Source organism: Dunckerocampus dactyliophorus, chromosome 1 (genome assembly GCF_027744805.1).
Source record: "Dunckerocampus dactyliophorus isolate RoL2022-P2 chromosome 1, RoL_Ddac_1.1, whole genome shotgun sequence".
Lineage (NCBI taxonomy): Eukaryota > Metazoa > Chordata > Actinopteri > Syngnathiformes > Syngnathidae > Dunckerocampus > Dunckerocampus dactyliophorus.
The window spans coordinates 41,540,296-41,564,245 of record NC_072819.1 but is presented as its reverse complement, the minus strand read 5'-3'; the positions used below and the strand labels follow the sequence as shown (position 1 = coordinate 41,564,245).

Genomic DNA, 23,950 nt, shown 5'->3' with positions numbered 1-23,950 from the left:
CACACAGAAATGCTAGGGAGCGGTGACAAAATGCCACCAACAGTGAACGTTATTTCCTTCTCATCTTGGCCCTGTGATGTTCAACACTTCACAAGGGTTCATCAGTGCAGTAGGCGGGTGGGCGAACGGTTAGCACGTTTCTGTGTGTGTGTCAGTGTGAGCAGTGGCGCCTACAGGACGTGAACACACGGGGGACATAGTCAGCTGGGGCGGATGAGTTACAGCATGCGGCGATGTTGGAAAATGCTGGTGCATTTGTCAGCACACTGCTGTGCCCATCCAGGAACACTGACTCAGATAAGTGGCTGCTCCCGCACAGGAGAGATTGTAAGGGGAGGTCAAAGAGCGGTGGCAAAGAGAGAGGTGGCAAAGCAACATGTCATGAAAACGTGCTCGCTTACCATTCAGCTCCCATGCAAGATTTCATGCTTGTAGTGGAAAGAGGGCTTTTACCATTGACTGATCAGTGACTCACTCCACTGTGATACACACAGCATCTGTTAGAGGGAGTCGAATGCAGCTCGGATCTGCTGGGTGAATAATGAGGCTTTATAAACTAGATGAAATATGACTCTTCCTCGAGAGCTTTGCAAATCCAAAGGTCTTTGATAGGACATGACACTGCATTTTGCCTCTTTTGTTTTTCATTTCTTTCTGATTTTCTTTGCTTGTACTTTGTAACAGGGCCGTTTCTTGCTATAGCCGGACTAGGTCAATGCCTACATTCCCCAAGCCATCGGGGGGCCACAATGCTTTTCTTATTTTAAGTAAACATTTTGACATAAAGAGGGTTGTTGTCTTGTATAATAGGCTTTTATCAGTTTAATTTGCTTAGTGGCTCAACTTAAGATGTTTCATTTTAAGTGTAGCCTGTTTTGCTCATGAAGTGTAATACGTAGCTTATAGGGTTAGGCATCTCTTCATTGTAGACTGACAAACTAGGGGCCCCCCAACTCTCTCTTGTTCCCCTCTTGCCTAAGGCCCCCGAAAAAGTTAGAAACGGCCCTGCTTTGTAACCTTCTGGTTAGGGGTGTATGTTTACGTAGATGAATATTGCAGTTGCAATAGACCCTTTGAGACAAATTGCACCTATATCATGTCAGAAAATAGCTATACATAAATGGTTACTCAATATTTGACGAGTGTGGTTTGGCCATAATTGTCAGTTTGTCAAAACGCTTGACCCACCCGCCATCTCTCTGTGGTCTGAGGTCATCACTCCATCATCATCAAAACCTCCACTGGCATTGTCAAATTCAACCATTAAAATTGTTAAATGGCATATTGTTGTGATGTAGCCGTTGCTGGTGAAAACATCCTATGACCTGAACTATTCCATTATATAACATTTAGACATACTGTAGTTCCTTTAAAAGGAAAGGAACACAATCTCATATCAAATGTAATAGAGATGGCAAGGCACCAAAATTATTGGTGGAAGTGAGGGTTCTTTTACCGTCATAAAGCAGAGAGTACTTCTTGAATATTCAGTCATTTACATATGAGTCATAAAATCAGTGCATTGTCAGTAGACTGCCTTCAGGCTGTGTAACAGAATGATATCTTTGATCAGGTCTGTAAGCGCCACTTAAAAGAAGACAACTTAATATTCAATTAAAATAATATGGTAAGCAATGTTTAAAGTCACATGTTCCCCATAAATTAAACTTTTAACATCAATGTACATTAGATGTTGGTCCTCCATCGAAACACCGACCTGGCCACTAGGGCTCCCCCTGGTGGTGTTTTAAGGTGTCTGAGCTCATATGTGTGGCTCTTTAACAATGTTTTAATCATCATGACTGTTATGATTATGTTATTATTATAAGGCTCTGTTCATGCGATGTCAAAGTATGTTCTTGACATTCCCCAAAGGTTAAATTGAATCACTTAAAATCACTCAACAATGTATTAATGAAAAACAACCCACAATAACAGATGTACTTTCTGTGTCTTCCCAAATTGCAGGATGAGCACTTTGGGTCTCTAGTCCTGCACTGACTAGCGACATGATCTAAGAACAACCTATCAGCCACCATGAAAGGGTTAGGAGCCAACCGCAGTCGTCATCTGTCGGACTCATGTGAACCATCAGTGTGTCCGCAGAAACCTCTCTGCCCTTTGACCTCTGACCCCCACTGCTCTTTTGTGTTGAGTCCAACCATAAACAACTATGGTACCCTGGATCCTCACCTTCACCAGTGCCCTCCCACTAGCCCAACCACCTTGACCCCTGACTGCCTGCTGCCTTTCAACCAGATGTCCAACAGCAGCACCTTCCCTCGTCTCCACTTCACCTCCCAGACGGAGCAGGTGGACTGTCCCCAGGGGTGTATGGCGGGCAGTGGTGGAGTCGGGCAGGGCAGCAGGGCAGGTACCCTATCCACCTCATTGTCTATGGGTATGGGCCTGGGCTTGGGTTTATCTGGTGCTCCCATGATCACGAGTGGCTCAGCCACTATTTCTTCTGCTGCAGCAGCCAAGATGAATCGGTTACCGTCCAACATTTTGGATCAACTGGAGAGGCATCTGCCTCTGCAGCGGGATGGCTTCAGCACTCTGCAGTTTCACAGAGGACGTATGTCGAAACAACGCAGCGAGAGTCCAGGACGGATACGCCACTTGATGCATTCGGTGCAGAAGCTCTTTGCCAAATCTCAATCGCTGGAAAACTCTACAATTAAAGGAAACACAAACGCAGAGGATGGTGGTAGACCAACCCACAGGAGCAAGAGTAAAGATAGGGCTAAGACTGAAGGACCAAAACAGAGAACAAGGCCCAATGCATTAGGACTGTGGAGCTCAGATGATGCTCTTGACATTGATGCTACCAAAGCTGGCACCATTGCTGTTGGTTACCGCAACCCATTGTGCATGATGACACTTGGTAGAGCGATATCAGACAGCCAGGCCCACACCAGACATATCCCACAGGGCTACAACACCATTTCTGCACATTCTCTCAAAACCTCGAAAAGCAGCAGTGACCTCAAGCTCCTAGGGTGTCCGGTCACACAGGTAGGATCCACCGAAGAGGATGGAAGAACTCGAAGCAAGGACGACACACAGGTGAAGAGGGGTTCCTGGTCCAATCTCACGCTCAATCAGGCCAGGCAAGTGTTACAGAAAGGCTCTGCTACGGTCAACAGGACACTTTTAAAAACAAAGTCATGCCACCAGGATCTGACAAACCAGTTTCTTCAGGTAGGAGTACCAGTGAGTATTCATCCTCATCATCATTCTTTCTAAGTTTGCATGCATATTACTATGAGTTATTTGTGTTTATACCATACACTTTTATACGCCCCTTTATCTCTTATCTCACAGTTTCATTGTTCATTTCTTTGCACTCATATTTTTAAATCAAACCATGAAGACTATGCAACATGCAAGGATAAATATCGCCTGTATACCTGGATTACACTGAAAAGTCAGACCATGTGTTTCCACAATTCAGGTCCCACTGGGGGACTGGGCTGGCACTTTGGGTCATGGATGGGCCAAAGGAACAGAAATCCCTTGTCGAAGAATGCGCAGTGGCAGCTATGTGAAAGCAATGGGAGACGCGGAGGACAGTGATGACTCAGAGGGGAGTCCGAAGCCGTCCCCCAAATCTGCAGCCCGTCGCCAAAGTTATCTGAAGGCCACACAGCAATCCCTGAGCGAACAGCAGCCTCTGCCACCACCACGGAAGTGAGTCCCTTAGCACAGTGATCATATTCATAGTTGTGCTCTTTTATCTTTTTACAACAGAAAATTGTTACACAAGGTGGTCTGATATGTTTCCTCACGTTCCCAAAGCAAGACAGCAGAGGGCAGCATGTAGCCATAAATGATAAAGTGGCTGTACAGCAGCATGTTGGAAAAAAAAGTGTTCATATTATGCTGTCGGTCAGAGGAGAGTTGCGGGAAAAAACATAAGTAGAGGTGAATATTTGCCATGCCATGTGCCATGTGTCTCATCCACGCCGACAGGCCTCGTTGCTACGCTCTCATGCGGGAGGATTTTCTTTGGTCTCCACTACAGAGTGCATGCTCTATGCAGCATCTCAGGTCAGTGACATCCATAGGCAGGTTGTAATGGCCAGTGAACCACCCCCCCACCTCACTTGTCCCACTCCCAATACCCACCGGATTTCTTTCAACCTTCCCAGTGTTTTCTTCTCTGCCTTCCTTTTGAAAAATTAATTTTTCCTTCTTTCTCCAGCCCTAATTTCTTAACATGTAAAGCGTTCATGTTAACCACTCCAGTCCCCCACTGTTTGGAGCACACCAATCTTCACTAACACCAGGTGCCAACAGTGCAGACCAGAACAGGGGACACTTGCCAGAAATGTTTAAGAGCAATGACAAAGTCAATTGTGGACAATCGTATGAAGTGATTTTCCTCATAAATCAATGTTTCCTCTGTGCTGCTACTTTTAAAACCAAGCTTCACTGTTCACACATCTCACTGGTATTTAATCTAAAAATACCCATGGGGAACTTTGGAGTAGGATTTCAAGTTTCTCCTGGATATAAAAGACAGTCTTCTCTGCACTGCAGTCTGGATGAGCTCTTCAAAGCTAATTATTGCACGCATTTCCACAGCTGCCTTCCCTCCCTCAAAGAGCTGTCCACAAATCGTAGCCTGGACAACTTAGACTGCCTGGTGAGCCCAGTGGAGACACAATCACACCAGAGACACAATGATTTCAGCCAGTGCCCCAGCACCTTGGCCAGAGGATCCACCGCTCAGGTATATGTCTATGCTGTATTTCCTGCTAGTGACTGACATTATATCTACCGAACTTACAAGCATCCAGCATTTCTACAGCATAAAATGTTTCCATATAAAATTCTGTTGAAATAAACATTTTCAGATTCGTATGAACGTCACTGCAAGAGACTATGGTAGTAGTGACGCATAAAAAGTAACTAAAAGTACCTTATGACTCACAAGATGAAGTGTACATGTCCTGTGATATATACACTGACAGGTTGACCTCCCAGTTTTTGTGTGAGTCTTTATTCATGTCACTTACAATGTCCGCTTTCGCTGGGATGACGACTGACGGGATGGCTGCACCTCTCGGCAGTGGCCTGAGACGCTGTGAGTGAAGCGCTGTGTCACTATGCCAGAAAATTAGTTCCTCTGTGTTATCTCCTACAATAACAATGTTGCTGTAGCTTGGTTAATATGCAGGTTACGTTATGTAAATAGAGCATTGTTGGAGGTTTTGTAGGGTTTTTTTTTTTTAGAAGGCTTTATAGACGGAATAGGTGAATCCCATTACGTGCATTGTTACCTGCCTCGTGCTAGCAATTTTTCACGATCTAGAACACACACAAAAGGGAAAGACATGTGTCCAGGTCTCACATAAGGATTGTAGATCATGGGCAAAATTCCGGAAAAAAGTGCAGTTTTCCTTTAAGATGTTTGAATCTGGCTTTTTCAGATTGAATATGACCGGATACAGTATGCAATAATGACGTGATTGTTGTAAAAAACAGGACCATTCACTCTTATTGGGAAATGGTGTGGTCAGAATAGTCGACTCTAGGGTATCTCAATATCAATGACATTTATATAATGTTTGTGGGAGCTAATGGATGGAGGCAAACATTATTGGGTCTGTATGGAACATAATACCTGTATGCCAACTGTTATATATTTTGTGGAAATTAGTACAAATGTAGCATATTTGGGGTTTACTATGATCCTCATCTGACAGTTGTCACTTTGAAATTAAGACAAATCCTAGCATTTTCAAGCAAGAACATTGTCTAATATGCCCATTATGTCCACTGTGAGTGTTTTGTGGTAGAAATGCAGACATTTGTATATCATTTCATCACTAAATTGTTGTGAGATCATATTAGTGAGAATGTGACTAATGTGACCACTTTTAAAACAGCCCATCATGCCCGTAATCAACAAAGTTTTACTGTTTACTTCTTGTCTTTCAAGGTGATAGATAATACAGCAATTCTGGATCCTGAAGTGCATTGCTCCTTTTTAAATGCTTGATCAACCACTTCAGAGCTCAAAGACAACTATTTTGAGTTGCTCACTTGGTGATGCAAAAATATTGCTATTTTTAATCAACTACCCTCTCAGCAACCCTAACCCAGAAACTCAGTACAATCAGTATTTCACACTGACTGACATTATCGCGATACGCGCATCTTAATGCATTCCTGAAACCCGTGCAGCATGCATCTGAAGGTGTAGCCACTGAATGCATGTTTCTCAGTCTACCTTCTGCCCTTAGCGTGTGAGTCTGCACACGATCTTTCAGGTATGTGGCCGTGGCTTTGGGCACTCCGTTCCGCACTGTGAGGGCGAATCACAGGCAGTGGAGGCTCTGGACCTTCCTGCACCTACCTGCTTCAGGTCACGTAGCCACAGTTACCTGAGGGCCATCCAGGCAGGCTGTTCCCAGGATGAAGATACAGGTTCTGTGGATTCAGACTCACCACCGCCCACCACCAAAAGCTACAGCTCCAACACAAGTGAGTACTGTTTGGCACAAACTTGGTAGAGAGCTGAGGAAGAGGACATTCAGTATTAAAAAAATCAATAATGTATCTTCTTGGACCATTGTTTACAATTAAACCACTCTCATGGTTTAATTAATAATTTTAACTCAAAGTTTACAAAACATTTAGAAGTTTGAATTTGGGCCTTTCAAACATTTAACTGATTCAATTTAAAAGTACTGTATAGCTGTCTTTACAGCATCTGTCCATCTATCCATCTTCTATGCTGCTTATCCTCACTAGAGTCGTGGGGGTATGCTGGACTGACTTCGGGCAAGAACCGGGGTACATCCCGGACTGCTCACCAGTCAATCGCAGGGCACATATAGACAAACAACCATTCACACTCACATTCATACCTATGGACAATTTAGAGTCGCCAATTAACCTAACATGCATGTTTTTGGAATGTGGGAAAAACATGGAGAGAACATGCAAACTCCACACAGAGATGCCCAACGGAGATTCAAACCCAGGTCTTCCAGATCTCCTGACTGTGTGAGAAATATGGGATTACACTATATTTCTCATCCGTATAAGTGTGAGTGCGGCCGGGATGAGAATCAGCACCTTCAAGTTCGAGTCCATGGTTCTCGCCCGGAAAAGGGTGGAGTGCCATCTCCGGGTGGGGGATGAGATCCTGCCCCAAGTGGAGGAGTTTAGGTACCTCGGGGTCTTGGTCATGAGTGAGGGAAGGATGGAACCTGAGATCGACAAGCGAATTGGTGCGGCATCTGCAGTGATGCGGACTGATACATCGGCCTGTTGTGGTGAAGAGAGAGCTAAGCCGAAAGGCAAAGCTCTCGATTTACTGGTCGATCTGGTCGCGGGTAAAAGCGGCCGAGATGAGTTCTCTCCCTTTGAGATAAGGTGAGAAGCACTGTCATCCGGGAGAGACTCGGAGTAGAACCGCTACTCCTCCGCATTGAGAGGAGCCACAGTGAGGTGGCTTGGGCATCTGGTCAGGATGCCTCCCGGACGGCTCCCTGGGGAGGTGTTCAGGGCAAGTCCGACCGGTAGAAGGCCTCGGGGAAGACCCAGGACACGTTGGAGAGACCATGTCTCCCAACTGGCCTGGGAACGCCTGGGGATCTGCCGGGAGGAGCTGGACGAAGTGGCCGGGGAGAGGAAAATCTGCGCCTCCCTACTAAAGTACATTCTGTAACACTTATAAGCAGTCAGGAAAATACTTGTGAAGTTAAGAGGGATTCCACATGCACTATATAGGCCTAATGCAGTCTAATAGTAAATATTTTGACACATGCCAGTTAGCAGGTCAGCATCAATTGCTGTAAGAATGTGATAAGATATGTACACTGTATCACGATAAATTCTGATCCAATATTAGCTTCACAACAGTGCAGCATGTTGCACGACACTGAAGTTAGCTTCCGATTCACCAGCCTCGATTTAAGGTGTTACCCTAATATGCAGTGTGACTGTTTGTCCACTGATTGTCTGTTTTTTGCGACACTTCTCGATGTGAAAACATTTTCGGTAAGACATTACCTTTGCCTGACACCCACTATTGCTCTTGTGAAACCTTTTTTCTATTTGTGAAAATGCAATAAAGGCCACATTCTAGTCCATATTAGACCTGGTCCACTTTGAAAACCATTAGGCCTAGACTTTTAAAATCTGGTCTGCCGTAGTGGTTTTCAAAGTGGACCAGGTGTAATATGGACTAGAGTTTGAAAACATAGAGAAATGTGCCTTTATTGTATTTTCACAAAGAGAATACAAATTTCACAAATCACAAACCGTTTTTTTATGATTTGAAAAGACAGGCCTAGTGGTTTTAAAAGTGGGCCTGGTCTAACAGGTTTAAAGGCTGAAAACATATATAAATGTACCTTTATTGGATTTTCATAAAAAGAATAAAGGTTTCACAAATCACAAACTGTGTTTTTATGAATCTTTGGGGCCCGTAGATTAATCCAATTCAGATTTGAAAAGTCTAAACCTAGCTGTTTTTAAAGGGGATATGGTCTAATATGGACTAGGTGCTAAAAAAAAACCCGTATAAATGTACCTTTATTGCATTTTTACAAATCAAATAAAGTTTCAGAATTACAATAGTGAGTGTCAGATAAAGTGTCACAAAAAACAGACCATAAGGACAAACCATCGCATTGCTCATTACGTCAATTCCACCTTAAATTTCCCCTTAAGTGCGGAATCGGAAACTGGCGAATCAGAAGCCAATTTGAGCGTCTTGCACGTCGCTGTTTTTGTTACTAGGAGATGTTTATTTTGGTGGTACGTTAACAGTGCTTTTCACAGAACCTGCTCCGCCTCGTCGTGTCAATAGATAATTGCTTTTACTAAAAACAGGCGGTAATTAACAGCGGTAGATACCTGTATATGGCGGTCAACATTGACTGTGGGTGAAGTTTGTGACGCTTTTTCCGCGGGACACTTATCACGGTGGTGGCACCGCGTTGACATTTGATCCAATGGCTGTCTTCATCGGTGACATCGATAACAAAACTGGCCAATAGCTGTTCGTGAAATAGTATAAATTGCGAAATCCAATCCGCTTCGAAGGGCGTGAACTACAAGCTTCTTTCACAGCAGCGTTGTGTATCTTATGGCAGCGTTGGTTTCCCTGTCTAGTCTGCATCGCCTCCTCTCTCTATTTCAAGACTGGAGACACAATAAGGACTTTCGAACCGCAGACAATACAGTAAGTCCGGTCATCGCGCTTTTCTCACTCGATGATCCCATGCGGACGGTTTGATAGCCTGCATATGTTAGCAAAAGCAAGCTAACTTAACATTAATGGTAATGTCGGTTTGACGTAGCTAGCCTAGCGTGGGTGAAGAAAGGAAGAAGGGGATGCTGGCAGCTATCTCGCCGCTCTTGGCGTGAACGTGACGTAAGCCGCCACTCCGATAGGTATGCTATCACGGATATATGATGCCTCTGGCAGTCGCTTAGCTTTAAATGTCCTGCGTGGTAGCAGCACACCGTGACGGTAGCGGACTAGCTAGCACAGCATAAGCTAACAGATAACGGGCGTGAAAGACCGTGGAGTAAACTAAGAACTCGGTAGCATAGGGCTCCTTCGGTTAGTCAGTCTTTGTAGATATTTGTCATAAACGCCACATAGTCATAATAGATCGAACCAGAATAACAGTGTAGGTATATTCGTTAATTCTTCATTATTTCAGTGATCGAAGAGCGTCAGTAAGTAGATGGTATTTCAGTCTGGGTTGAACACGTACCAAGATTTGTTCTGAAAAAGTCCCACTTAGCTTTAAAACGTGTTATTTTCGGTACAAGTAACGTGTTATTGTTACACGGCTCTTTTCTTGTAATCCTCGAAACTAAATGATTACTTCTAATTCATCTAATCAATGTCTGAACGTGTTTTTGATTTTGTTTCGCTTCCACTTCAATGTGGCATTTTTATTCAGTGTTCAGCAGCCACACGTTAAGATCTTAAGGTGGAATTAATAATTGATTAGCTTCCTGCTCTTGTTATACGGAAGGTTAGTGCTCTGTAGTTTGTGCACTTTAAATTCCCCAGTGAAGTAAAAAGCACATCTGACAGCTAGGGATGTGTACGCAACAGGAATGTGACAATAGCATGCTTACTGAAATGATTGTTTATCATGCGTTTTTCCTCCACCCTGTTAGTTTTTCAGCTTCATAGTCCCAACAAGGTGTGCTCATTTAACCAGTGGTATTTATCCCAGGGTATGGTGTGTCTCTATCACCATGGATAGACAATGAGTCATCCTCTACACTATTGCACACACTTCCTCTCGCTCATTGATGAGGTCATCTTTCGATTGAATGGGAGAAGCATCCGTAGTTTCACAGTAAGCGCAAAAGCAATTATGTGTGTGGAATTTTTTGCAAACATCTATACAATAGAAGCTGACAATCACCAGTCAGCCCTTACCTTTTTGCCTGGGGTTATTCACATTGGAACAATCAAAGAGCTCACAGTCACCTATTATTACCATGCAGTATGTAAATAACACTTGAGATGCACAGGTGCGAGGAGCATCCCAGTTTCACGTCCTGAACTTGATATATTTACATGATCTGATTAGGCAGTTGCATCCAGTTCAACAGGTTTAAACAGGATAAGCACAGAGTCTCCAGCTCTGTCTCCATAGAAAAAGAGTTTCAATGCTGACTGTTTTTTTTTCTTGTGTATGTCCAGTGTATGCTGATTTAACTTTGCATCTACTTGTCCTGAGCGAATTATTGCTTTTGCATGTTATCTATTTGTCAGATGCTCTGCTCAGCAAAATGTTGGCCTTTCAGTGCACAGTTGAAAGCTTGCCATGTTATTTTACTATAGGGCTGCTGACCTTATATCTTTTTATCACCTTTTTTAATACAATGCTTGGCTCGTAGCCTGAGAGTTTCACACTACATTGGAATACAATGCTTGTGTGTACATGCGGGGTTCCTACGCAAGAATAGAAAAGTATGGAGTTTGATTTTATAAATTTCCAGGTCTGAAAAAGAATGGAGAATGGAAAGTCAAGTATGGAGCAATATTGTTTCTAAGAATGTTGCCACTATTTTTTTTTTTTTTTAAGTTTGTGTTTATAAGATCAATGTAACAATAAAAAAAAAGGTTTTATTAGTTGGTTTGTTTTTTTGTTTTTTTAATAAAGTTTTCTAAGGTGCTTGCTAGTGCAGGTAGGATGTTTGTGTGAGACCACACAGAGGGCGATGCATCCTGAAAACATCTGGAAATATTGACAACTTGAATGACCAGCCCTCTACTTATCCTTCTCCAACCCTTTTTATATGAGCTACATTACCTTACCTTGAAATTATATGGTGACATGATGGCATACATATTGTGAATTAATTCCATAATTTAGATGATACTAGGGCTGCCACCAGCAATTATTTTCTTAGTCGATTAATCTGAAGTTGTTGTTTTAATTAATCTGTTATGGCCTAGACCGGGGTCGGCAACTCACAGCTCCGGAGCCGCATGTGGCTTTTCAACCTCCTTGTTGTGGCTCCCTTCGCAGACCTCAAAACATTTTTTTCCCTAATACCCAAGTAGTGAAAATGCGCATTTTTGAAAAGAGTTTAAAATATCCGACCGTCTCCAAGGCCATGATTGCATCATGGCTGAATTCTGACTGGGAAGGGAAAGCGAGGGGGGGCAGCAGGTGTGTGACGTCCTTCCCACCCCGCAGTAACCTAAGCTGGACTATATCTCCAAAAAAGAAACATTTGAAAGAAAATAGTTTAATTCTGCTTGTACAGGTTCTTTACCATCGACGCTGGCATACCTGGATGCTTGATATGTGGTGAAAAATTAGCAAACAACAAATGTTGAAAGACCTTTTCAAAACAAGCACTCAGTATTTTCTGAGAAGTAGTACAGTGGAACCTCAGTTAGCGTACGCTACCGTACCTCGCCCCGTCTATGATGACATCAGCAGCTGACTCAAATGTTAACACTAAACACGTTTTTATAGTTTACATATAGTTTTACATGCAGAAAACAATTTGCAATGCATGTAAGTACATATAAATGATGAACGAAAGGGATAAATGAACACTTAGGGTTCCTTTTATCTTCACTGAAGACATGAATGACAACATGAAGGTAGTGGTGGGTGATCTCGCAACATTGTATCTTTGGGAACAGTCATGTCTTTCTGGAACTGATTTAATTGGATTTACATTATTTCTTATGGAAAAATTTATTCGGTTAACATCCTTTTAGGTTAGTTGGACCTTCTGGAATGAATTATAATGCTAACCAAGGTTCCAATGTAATTTATTGCAAAATAGGCCTGCAAATGTGTAACAGTGGTCATCTCTGCAGTCCAGGCCTGCACATGCCGGGCTCGAAACAGTGACCACCTAAGTTCACTAAATGGGGAGTTAAACGCAGCTTCGTTAGCCAGTGAGCTAAAAGGAACTGGCTGTCAGGTAGTGAGGCTTACAATCGTACTTAGTAGTGATGTCCTGATCCGATCTTTGGACTCGGGACCAGCTGCCGATGGCCATGGCCACCCCACTGGCCATCTAGGCATTTCAGGCATTAACTTATTGCCACCCCTTTGTGAGTAACGGTCTCACATTGGCCACCCCAATGAAAAATTTCTGGCTCAGCCCCTGCTCGCACAGGAAATGCTGCTCTAACCGCTGGTTGTTTATACTAGGGACCGTCAATAAATTACTATTGCGCTGAACACAGTTCGTTTAAAAAAAAAAAAAAGTCATACTGTAAATCACACCACAAATTGATCTACAACCATGTCAAAGGATTAATCCTACCCTAAAAGTATTTTGTACGCCCATTTTTTGCAATTTTGTCTTTTACTGGATTAGGGACCTGACTCAGAAGTGTGGTACAAAAGCCACACAATATTGTTGGTCATGCTGTGTAACAAAAAATAAATTCAGTTATAATTTAGTTGCATTATTTTTAATGCTTTGAAAAGCTATTTTCATAACCATATTCAATTCTACAAATTCATGTTTAATAGAAGCGTGTTATTTAACAAAAATAAAAAAAAAATTTGATTGGGACGTCCCTATTACTTAGGAAGATCCTATCGGGGTTTTATGCCATTGATTCCGAGACCAATCATCCATGAGTGAGATCGTCCGACACCGCATACTGACCACATGGATTAACTGTAAATCAGGGGTGTCAAACTCGTGCCATGGAGGGCTGAGACACTGCAGGTTTTCTTTCCAGCCAGTTTCTCCAGCAGGTGACTTAATTTATGAGCTCCTCACCTCAGATTGAAGGAGGTGTTGATCGTTAAAATCACCTGCTTTAGTGACTGGCTGGAAAGAAAACCTGCAGTGTCTCGGCCCTCCATGGCACGAGTTTGACACCCCTGCTGTAAATGTTTCAATTTATTTGAGTGTCAGTGGCTAGGGGTGCCATATAGGGAGGGACGTTAGGACAATTCCAAGGCCCCCCTGGGGTAAGTAGGGAATTTATTTAAAAAAAAAAATCAATAACATTTTAAAAGGGGAGGGGCCCAGAGTTCCTGGCTACACCCCTGCTATTGGCTATATGATCTGAAAAAACAACCATAAAATCACCTTAATTTAGACAAACTTATTTTACTTACTTTTTCAAAGGTACATATATCACATGTGAAACATACAGAGGATGAGATGCCTTCTTTAAGGAGATTTTCCATGTGAGAGTACATTGTCTGATGGAGGGGGCTTCATGGCAGGACTTCCAGGTAGCAGTAGCAGGGCTCCTAGTGAGAGCACGGTGTCTCCTGAGTGATTTAAAATGACTCAGCTCAGCGGTAACTACACTTGTCAAATCCCTAACTAGGACACACACTTTTGGATATGTTATGAGCACAAAAGCAAGAGTACTCTTCTAAACTAAATAATCATATCCACTCAGGTTTCAGCTGAGCCTCCTCTGCGTTTTACAAAGAACCAGCAAAGCGTGGTGGTGTAACTTGTACGTGTTTGTTTCACACATTGACAAGGCGTACCGCAATCAGGTCAGTGTTGCGGTCATATAATTGTAGCGGCACGCCACTAATTAAATTTGACCGCCACAGATGGATTTGGTGCTACCTGATAAGAATTTTCAATGTTTCTGTGGAGATTCTTACTTTAAACAATTTTTTACTTAAAGTGTCACTTCTGCTTTCCAGTTCGGTAATGCATAATAAAAAAACACTATTGAATTCAAGAAATGACTAGTAAGAAAACACCTCGCTGCTACATGGTGTCTTTGTCTTATCTTTGGTGAAGGTCAAAGGAACCTTAAATGTTCATTTATCTCTTTTCATTTGTCATTTTATATATAATTAGAATTGTTTTATGCATGTAAAACTATAAACGTGTGTTTTGTGTCAACCTTTTTGAGACTTGTGGTGTAACTTTTAGTTGGGAAAGAACTACAGAGTCAACCGCTGATGACATTAGAGGAGCGACGGAGCTGGTTTCTGTTTCCTGTTTCCATGTATTGGCAAGCTTCTAATAAGGACGTTTTGAGATAAAAAATGCATTAAGAACAGGGTTGCAATCACGGATTAACATAACACATGCACCATAAACGTAAAATGTACGCAAACCAATTTACGCCAGGAGCTTGGCGTACATTTTCGACGTTAACTGAATAACGTGTTAACCCAGGCATATGCTAAACGAGGTTTCACTGTATTTCATTGCCCGATATGTTGTTGAAGGTAAATGACTATTTCACTTCTTACTTCGACTTTTTCCATCTCTTAAGTTTCTGTAATTCCATGCTCCGTTGCAGGATATATACATGTTTCATGCGTTCAGCCTGTGTGTTCCAATACTTTGGACTATGGACTGATGGATTTTTGAATGTGTAGAAGGCTTTAGGTCTGTTGCACAAATTCAGGCTCAGACTAAGAGTGGGGGTGACACACAGGCATCCATTATACTCATAATACCGCACAAAGGGGTTGTGGTGATCAATTTCATTTGACAGCATTGGGCATCTAGTGTTGTCATAGATATGATCTAGCTTGTTGTAAACAGTGGCGTTGGAAGTGAGCAAGATATTAATCCATCAAACAGTGCATTACATTCATACATTTTTAGCCTTATTTTTAACATTGTGCCCATTTGTTAACAGATAAAGTTGGGTTCATAAAGTTCTTCAATCTGTGCACAATCATTAGTAGCTGCACAATATGCATATGTCCTGTATGTGAATTCTACAGGAATGTTTGTATAGTTTAATGATGGCCTTGGTGTCGCTCCATATTGGTTGATGGCAGAGAAGCAATGCCTTCACAATTACAGGGTGTTGAACTGCCATTTAGATTGAAACCGAGAACGTGTATATGACACCTATTCCTCACTCGGTTTCAAACCCATTCCTGTGTCTAGGGTAAATCAATTGGAGGTTACCGAGTTAGCTCTGTATACAGTATTTTTTTATTTTTTTTTGCAATGCCATGAGCTATGGGATTACGTTTGCACAACATGATCACATTACGTTTGAGATACTACAACAACAAGGAACTTTCCCAAACGGTGAATTATTATATTGTATTGCTTGTCATGTCTACTGCAGTATATTGGGTAGTACAAGTATATTAGGTATGTTATTATATTAGGGGTATATAGGGCTGCTATTTTATGTTTACAGGGTTCTAATAATTTTTAGAATGTTTTTTTTTTCCATGCTCTATGAAAATATCTCATTTATTAATATTCAAGCCTACTTCGCGGAAATTCACTTTTTGTTGTCTGGTCTGGAACCAATTAACCACTATAAACCAGGGATGACTGTATACTCCAAATGGTTCAATGACCGCTTTACATTTACTTTGGCTACAACGTTTTTGGAGGTGTTTTATCCCAAAAGATCCCAGAATGCTAAGAGGTTAAATAAGTACTAAATTATGATTAAACTGTAGCTTGTATTATCTGCCAGCTGTTTAAATCACATGAGCACAATTTTCTTGAGGCTGTACCAGCACACTTTGTGTAGTTTTGTTAGAAGCGGTTTGTATTTTTGGAATAACATCAGTGGCTAAGACATGAATCATTGCTGTTTTTGATGGAACGAACAAGGCATTCTGCAACAAGCATTCTGTTATTTTGTCCAAAGAGTACCAGGAGTTCTCATAACCATTTCACCTGCCTAATTAATCAAAACTGTTTTGCTTATGGGGAAAAATCTAAACTGGAACGTATTGGTCCCTGGACAGATCATTTGAGAAGGACTTTGAGCACAGACAGCCAAGTTGTCCCATGAGCAATGAAGTGTAAAGGAGTGGCATGCAAAGGACAATCCCCAGTGCCAGACTGACGTCAGTGGAACACAGCCCACAGCCTGTTGACAAGACAAATAGCAGTAGGTCTTACCACAGCTGGACAGAAGCAGCAAGAAGTACAAGTTCTCTCCTTCAGATAGGTCACATTTGTAATTTAGGTATTTTGAAGGTGTGAGCATTTCCACTTGTTGTTGGTTACTGAAGAGTAAAGTAATCTAAGCTCTCTTTTTTTTTTTTTTTTTTTTTTTTTGTCATCTTCTTTACCCATCTGCAGTCAGCAGTAGGAAGGCTCCACCTCCTGTCCCACCCCGCACCACTTCCAAACCCCTCATCTCAGTGACGCTTCAGAGCAGCACAGAGTCCGCCCAGGACACATACCTTGACCAACGGGACCACAGCAGTGAAGCCAACAGCCAGTCAGGACGCAGCAATTCCTCTGAGAGTCTCTGTAGCATCCGCACTGGCGGTTTGGCCAAGAGGAACCAGCCTACAGTGACTGTCCCCTCTGCAACCCCTGCCCCCTCTGCACCCCCTGTTCCAGCTCCTCGAGAACTTCCTCCTACCACAACTTCCTCTACCACCACCGCTTCCACATCTACCCAACCCCAAAATGACACCCTAAACACTTGCATTGCTCTGGAGCAGCCCCCCACTGCACCCAAAAGAAAACTATCCTCCATTGGAATTCAGGTCAGATGTGTTGACTTATTGGTTGTACTGGATGCAATTCCAGTTTGACTGCTACGCGGTTACTTTCAGACGTTGAATTTTTTTGTTGTTTGTAATTATCAGGTGGATTGCCTTCAGCCTGTCCCAAGAGAGGAACTGTTACCATTGACAGCCCCCCTGAGATTCCAGTCAATTGGAGTTCAAGTGGAGAACGGCAGGCCGTAAGTATATATTAACAGTGATCAGAAGGGTAGGAAGTTAAATGTCTTCATAAAATACATCCACTTATGAATACACATCTTGAACATAGCAAGTCTGTACACTCTGTGCCATTTTGTGGCTCTTACTGCTGCAGTGTCGTAAGGTCACTCAGCTGTTGACTAAAGTACAGAAGCCAAGCTGTGATTGATGCCTGTCTGCTGTCGTTTTGACTATGGCAGACTGAAATTTGTGACAAACCGGCCAGTTAAGCTTTCTTGGCATACCGCCGTTACCCTTAATCACATTTCACAACCCACTTGTTCCCGCCCCAAATTACCAAATTATCTTTGGAACCAGCTGCATGTAATGCATCTGCTGATGTTTGTGCTTGTCTCTGCAGTCTCAGTCGGGACAGCAGCATGGCCTCCAGACAAAACACAGAGACCGAGCCTCAGGAGCACCACGAAGCCGCACCCACAGAAAATGGCAAAGCCAACTGCACCAGCCCTAAAGCCACGAATTCCAACCGACAGGACATAGCCATTGAGCAGCTGTCTCTTAAACACACCTCAACTCCATCCAGAACATCCACCTTGCCTCCAGAGAGGCTGGACCCGGCTTTAGACCCTTCCTCCCTGCCACCGCCAGATCCAAGCCTGGAGACCGGAAACTGCAACGCCCAAGGAGACTCTGCACAAGCCAGCACGCCAGCTTGCCTCAGAGATGGTAACTGGTTTCTGAAGTTGCTTCAGGCAGAAACAGGCCGCATGGAGGGCTGGTGTCAACAAATGGAGCAGGACACCAAAGACAATAAGCTTTCAGAGGAAGGTAAGCGCATTTCATCAGGTCACTATTACTTATTGTATTTGTTGGCAGATGGGATTTAAGACATTAGTTATCCCTTGCGACGATGCGGGTTGAACATCACTCCCTCACACTATTGATTTTTTTTTTCAAAATATTGCTGTTTCGTGGTTGACTATGGCCTATTAGTGAAAGAAATTCATATTTAAGCAAATTGTACATATTCTTAGCCCAAATTAAGCAATTTCAAGTATTTTCTAAATGAACTAAAATGCAAATACAGTTTAAGGCACATGTGTCAAACTCGTGCCCTGGAGGGCCGAGACGCTGCAGGTTTTCTCTCCAACCAGTTTCTTCAGCAGGTGATTTAATTGATGAGCTCCTTCCCTCAAACTGAAGGTGTTGATCATTAAAATCACCTGCTTTAGTGACTGGCTGGAAAGAAAACCTGCAGTGTCTCGGCCCTCCATGGCATGAGTTTGACACCCCTGGTAAGGCAATACAAGATGTTAACTACCACTAGGTGTCACTAGTAACACGCACCAGACTTGCTTGCTAATGACAAGCTTTTATTGTTGGTTTGAATGATCTCACAATAGGCACAGTAACGATATAGCAACAATAATATCATAATCACAATAATAACACAGATTACTGTTTTGTCGTACTTACTCCAGCTAAAACTCAACTCCAAATCCTCATCACTTCAGGTCCACGCATCCGGAAGACTTGAGTCTTATTTATGTCTTAAATGACTTTTCTGATTTTATAAATCAGGAGTCGTACTTTGCAGAAATTCACTTATCGCTTACAGATTAACCGCAATAAACGAGGAATTACTGTACTGTTAAAAGTACACAAGACACTACTTATTACTCCTGTTGTCTCTCAATGACGTCACCCATTAACTGGAGTAAGCTTATGCATAAACCACTTTGCCTTCCCATCTTCCAGACTACAACTTGGGCTTTTTGGCAGATCTATCACTGCAGTTCTTGAAATATGAATGAGCGGTGAGCCGACTCACTTAAGAGGCTCCATCAGATTATCAAACCTCTCAGCTCGCCACAGAGCTGAATCATGAATTTCCATTTAAATGCCAACATTTGGTGGAAAATAATGTAATTGAGAGTAATTTGTCATCTTCCCTGAGACTCAGTTAATGTCTTGATGTCACAGAATGTTAAGCGCTCAAGTATTTCATTACTAAACAAGAATATTTCATGTGTGGTCACTACCTCCTGTGTCTTCATGCAACTCGTTAACTCTTTATGCGCTCTTTTGCACTTGAGCAGCAGGGAAAATAATTTAAGCCCTTTCATTTTTGTTTTGTTTTGCCCTTTGTTTTATTTAAATATCTGTCATTGTTTGCCTTGATTGCTTCTTTGCCTGATTTTGTAGTGTTGGGGACGATCCGCAGTGCTGTAGGCAGTGCCCAGCTCCTCATATCGCAGAAGTTTGAGCAGTTCAGGGGGCTCTGTAATGAAAACCTGGTGAGAAGCTCTTACTTCCCCTATGTCCCATGATGATGTTGGCTACTGAAGTGTTCCAAAGGGATACATTGGATTTATAAATATTCATCTGCCACAGTGGATTATATTCACATTCATATTTGTTTTATAGCAGTAGGCTAGTGGAGACCTCAACATAGGCTAAAAATAAGTCTTTTGGATTCTCCCATTCAGGGTTGGTACAATGAGTCACGTTTTTCCAAATTTTAGGATTTGTTAGCAGTTTTTATCCTGGATACACCATCTTCTTGATTTATGATAACTTATTTTGTTGTCAAATGATTGAAACGGAAAGCAAAATTTACCTTACTTACTAAATTGAGCAACTACTGTGCCACATGAATAGCACATTTTATTTCGGAATGCGTGAGAACGATTGGATGTTTTATGATCGACATTGTGGTTGTCATCTCAAATGCAGTCTTGAATGGATCCCAGTATAATTTTACAATAAATCCGTTCTTTTGTATCACCCATCAGAACGCCAATGCCAACCCGCGGCCAACAGCACAGGACCTTGCAGGGTTCTGGGATCTGCTTCAGCTCTCAATAGAAGACATCAGTCTGAAGTTTGATGAGCTCTACCAACTAAAAGCCAACAAATGGCAACTTCCTGAGAAATCAGAAAAGGTGACTCATGCTGGCAGATTTGCACTTTTCTGGGAGTATTTTTATTTAGATTTTTTATTACTGCCAAATATATAATACAGTATCGTATTCCTTGTTTACTTGGATATTTTCCTCAGGTTGAAACAAAGCAGCTTCCATCTTCTGTGCCAAAGAAGCAATCTAAGCCCAAGCTATCAGCTGGGAAGGACAGGAGCATGGACTCGGCTGTGGACAAGCAGCGCCAAGAAGCCAGAAAACGGTTGATGGCAGCAAAGCGTGCAGCCTCGGTGCGACAGAACTCTGCTACGGAGAGCGCTGACAGCATCGAAATCTATGTCCCTGAGGCACAGACACGCCTCTGAGACCGTGCCCGCACTAATCATCTGGGAATCTCCATACCCAGTGACTCAAATCAACTGACCAGAACTAAGTCCTTCACGCTCAGACACCCACACATGTATAACGAATGCATCAGTCCAACACAAGGATCCAAAACATTGCAGATGGCCCTTGCTACCGTGGGACAGAAAACAACCTTGCAGGATGTTCAATACTATGGGTATTATTGACATTATGATGACTCTTATCTCCTAAAGTATATCAAGACTGTCTGAAATGTGCAAGTACCTTTTTTGACAAGGACACTCTTGTGAGCTGAAGAATCTTGGTATCACAGAAGTTTACTCTCAACTCGGCAAGTTGTGGCCGGCTAGTTTACGATCTTAGCTACCATCCACACACACTCAGGATACACATGCAGGTGTACTCACTCTCCACAGAGTCTTCCTGTTCTCTATTTGTATTAGGCTGCCGCTCATCGGCTGTGGTGTGTACTCTTTTCCGTGTAACAGTTATGGGGAGGATGTTGGGAATGCAGAGAACCAGAAGAAGGCAGTAGCATATATATTATAAATAAAACACTATTACAATGTTCATTTTGTAAATGTTGTATACCAGATTGTTAGAGCTCTGTGTTCAGTACCATGTTAGTTTTTTATAGCTCAAGTACATGTATAGTCATGATATATTAGCACCTGATGCAATCATTCACTCCACATCCCTCCACGCTCACAAACTGCACAACAGTTTGTCTGTGAATATCATGGTTTAAGTCTTACCTTTTTTGTTGAGTTTGTTGTTGTGCTGGCATTGCAGGAAAGTCTGCCCAGCCAATGAGCTCCAGAGGAATGTATAGAATATATGCATTTTGCAGCTCATTTTGACTTGATCACTGCACTTTCACCTCAGATCAAGTTGTTTTTTGTTTTTTTGTTCACTGAATCATTCTTTTGTTGCAATGTGATGAAGGGGACCAAGACACCCACCACTTGTTATGGCATTCCCATTCACTCACTACATGTGACAGGGTGGGAGTTCTCATACCACTGAAAAGGAAATGGAAAAGCAATAATGAAATGGAGTTGTATCAGAACGTGCAATGCAGGATGTGTGCAGTCTTAAGTGATTTAACTTTGCATGAAGGACTAATGTTTTGTTCACTTGTGAACTGTACTCGTGGGAATCTCAGGTTGAAAGCTCAAAGTCAGCAGTAAGAACCACTATGACTTCAGTGGCTATAACAATCACCCATTTCAACCATATTTGGTGTGAAGGCAACAAAGCGTTTCCCCCCCTAGAAATAAAATGGGTCATGCTAAAGCACAAACTTTTTGTTTTTCATCAGTCCACTTTCTCTCATCTTACACTCCCACCCGTTAGTTAAAAATGAACAGTGGTACTTTTCACCGTTTGACACATTTTCTGACTTCCAACTAAAATGAGGTCAGCCTGTAATTAAATCTCTTCTGGTGCTGCAAGGGTTTTCACATTGTGCCAAGACGGCTGTGGTCATCAACATCTGTGTCATTTGAATTATTTTTTATTTAAATTGTGTTTTTCTATTCTATTTAATGTGCTCATGATTCTTTGCAAAGGTTGTTTGCAGCACTTCGATGCACTATGCCATGTTCCAAAGGTACACAAGTGGTGGAGCTTGGTATAGCTTAATTATGTTGGAATAAAGGTCGACTCACTAGTCAGAGCTGGCTCTCCCCCTACTGGTCAGTCTTTGCGTTACACCCCAGAAATCATGTCCTCAATTCTGAACCAAACAAATATATATTACAACAAATATTAGGTTCAACTGGGAATGCTGACATGACACCAAGTTGTTGATTTTCTTTCTTTATTTGTATGACATCAACAGTGAACATTTGCATTTCATTGTCCAAAGCAATCATTAAACATCCCTTTGCTACATGTCCTGGTCATCATTCTTGGAGTCCTTGTTTTTTAATTACACTTACCAGTAAATGATAATATTAGCGGCTGACTAGACTACACTGTACTAATTGTAAACATAGAAGACCCTTTATCTTGACTATATAATCTCTTAAAGCATGGCCTTCTTATGTGTAAATATGCTCAAATATCTGAACCTCTAAATGTTTTTGTAAATGTTGAGCCACTAGGTATTCAGGAAAAGTACAATAGAGCCGGATCCCTTTATTCACCCACATTATGAACTTTGAGAGCGTATGAGCAGTTTGTTTGTCTGTACTTATTGAGTTTCTAAGGGCTACACAATGGGCAAATTAGCAGATTTTTGGATGTGCTGTGTATCCTCCAAGTAAACATGCAGTTTGTTGAGGTGCAGTCAGAGTTTTCTGGCGCACATTAAATGGTGTATCACAGTTTGGGATGGCTGATATGTCTGCAAATGCACCCTTTTGCAACTGTCTCAGTGATACAGCAACGGAAAGTCAGCAAAAAAGTAATATGCATATTATTTTACAAAATAAGCACAGCTTACAAATGTAAGGTTGTTTAATGTTATGATGTATCAGACACTGTGAGGCTGTAGTTTCTCCCAAGAGCCTAAAGAATTTTTATTGCAAACTGACCACTTAAAATTAAAAATAATATTCTGTATAAAGTTGACATGTGGAATTAAAGTGGAATGCCACTCACTTTTGTCTGCTTTTTTTTTTTACCCCCACCCTCATATTGTTCTTATAGAATACTTTTTTTTTTTTAATAGTGACGAACAATCTATGTGTACATGTCTAATTTTTTTTTTCATATGAAAACAAACAAATGTCTTCAGGGACACCGTAAAGGGGAGTAAAGTGATGGACAATTCCAAGGGCACCTGACTGACAAAGGCCCAGTAAATAGGTAAAATAATTTTGCTATCTGGTTGTGATTTTTTTTTAAATGTCGTAAGAAAATGATTAAAACAAGCGCTTGTATTTGGCTCGAACAGTTAAGGGCCCAGAATTCCCGACGGGGCCCCTGAATAGCTTCACCAAAAGATGTGAAGTTTAAGGGGTCATGTCTACCTTGTTGAAATCTGTCTAAGTCTGGTCGGCCTATTTTTCAGCAGTCACATGTTAGGGATGTGTAATCTACTCCATCTATCGATCTATTTTACGGCAGCAAGCAATATACGTCCCCCCTCTACTCCCAAAAACGTTATTAAGATAGATAGAAATTTGAGAAATAACAACATAATCAATCTTTTTTTCTTATATCATATCCATGGTGCAAGTCGACAATTTATAAGCCCTCTTTTCTTGGTTCCATAAATTATTATTTTTCCGACAATAATAGAAATACACACAAAATTTGTTAGGAAGATATGTTTGGATGGATGGTATTTCCCCGTTTAGAAAAAAAATGAAAAAGCTGAATCCTATAGATTAATCCATCATCGCACTGTACTTATGGTTGTTTACAATGAAATATAACTGCGTTTTATGTGTTTTATTGTATTTAGTTAAGAAATACATGTGACCGGATATGGCGTTTACGTCTGCTCTACGTGCATTGCGTACATTTTTACTTAACTCAGGCTTTGTGGAAGTCGGAAGACGACAGAAACATCCCCAT

At 41.9% G+C, this 23,950-nt stretch overlaps 1 protein-coding gene across 7 annotated transcripts in view; it reads left to right on the top strand.

Moving 5' to 3' along the window:
* Nucleotides 1-22,318, top strand: part of dlgap4a (discs, large (Drosophila) homolog-associated protein 4a) — a 106,697-nt gene extending 84,379 nt beyond the window's left edge. For 3 of the 7 annotated variants that reach the window (XM_054797993.1, XM_054798004.1, XM_054797988.1), the window contains 11 exons: nucleotides 1,969-3,216; nucleotides 3,458-3,693; nucleotides 3,976-4,053; nucleotides 4,591-4,738; nucleotides 6,255-6,495; nucleotides 16,540-16,955; nucleotides 17,058-17,155; nucleotides 17,536-17,963; nucleotides 19,341-19,432; nucleotides 19,931-20,080; nucleotides 20,197-22,318. In XM_054797993.1, coding sequence (XP_054653968.1) covers nucleotides 2,038-3,216; nucleotides 3,458-3,693; nucleotides 3,976-4,053; nucleotides 4,591-4,738; nucleotides 6,255-6,495; nucleotides 16,540-16,955; nucleotides 17,058-17,155; nucleotides 17,536-17,963; nucleotides 19,341-19,432; nucleotides 19,931-20,080; nucleotides 20,197-20,421 — 3,291 coding nt within the window. In that variant the 5' untranslated portion in view covers nucleotides 1,969-2,037 and the 3' untranslated portion in view covers nucleotides 20,422-22,318. The remainder of the gene's footprint in view (nucleotides 1-1,968; nucleotides 3,217-3,457; nucleotides 3,694-3,975; nucleotides 4,054-4,590; nucleotides 4,739-6,254; nucleotides 6,496-16,539; nucleotides 16,956-17,057; nucleotides 17,156-17,535; nucleotides 17,964-19,340; nucleotides 19,433-19,930; nucleotides 20,081-20,196) is intronic. The other 4 variants (XM_054798023.1, XM_054798033.1, XM_054798013.1 and 1 more) reach the window with 4 other exon arrangements.
* The last annotated feature ends 1,632 nt before the right edge of the window (nucleotides 22,319-23,950 follow it).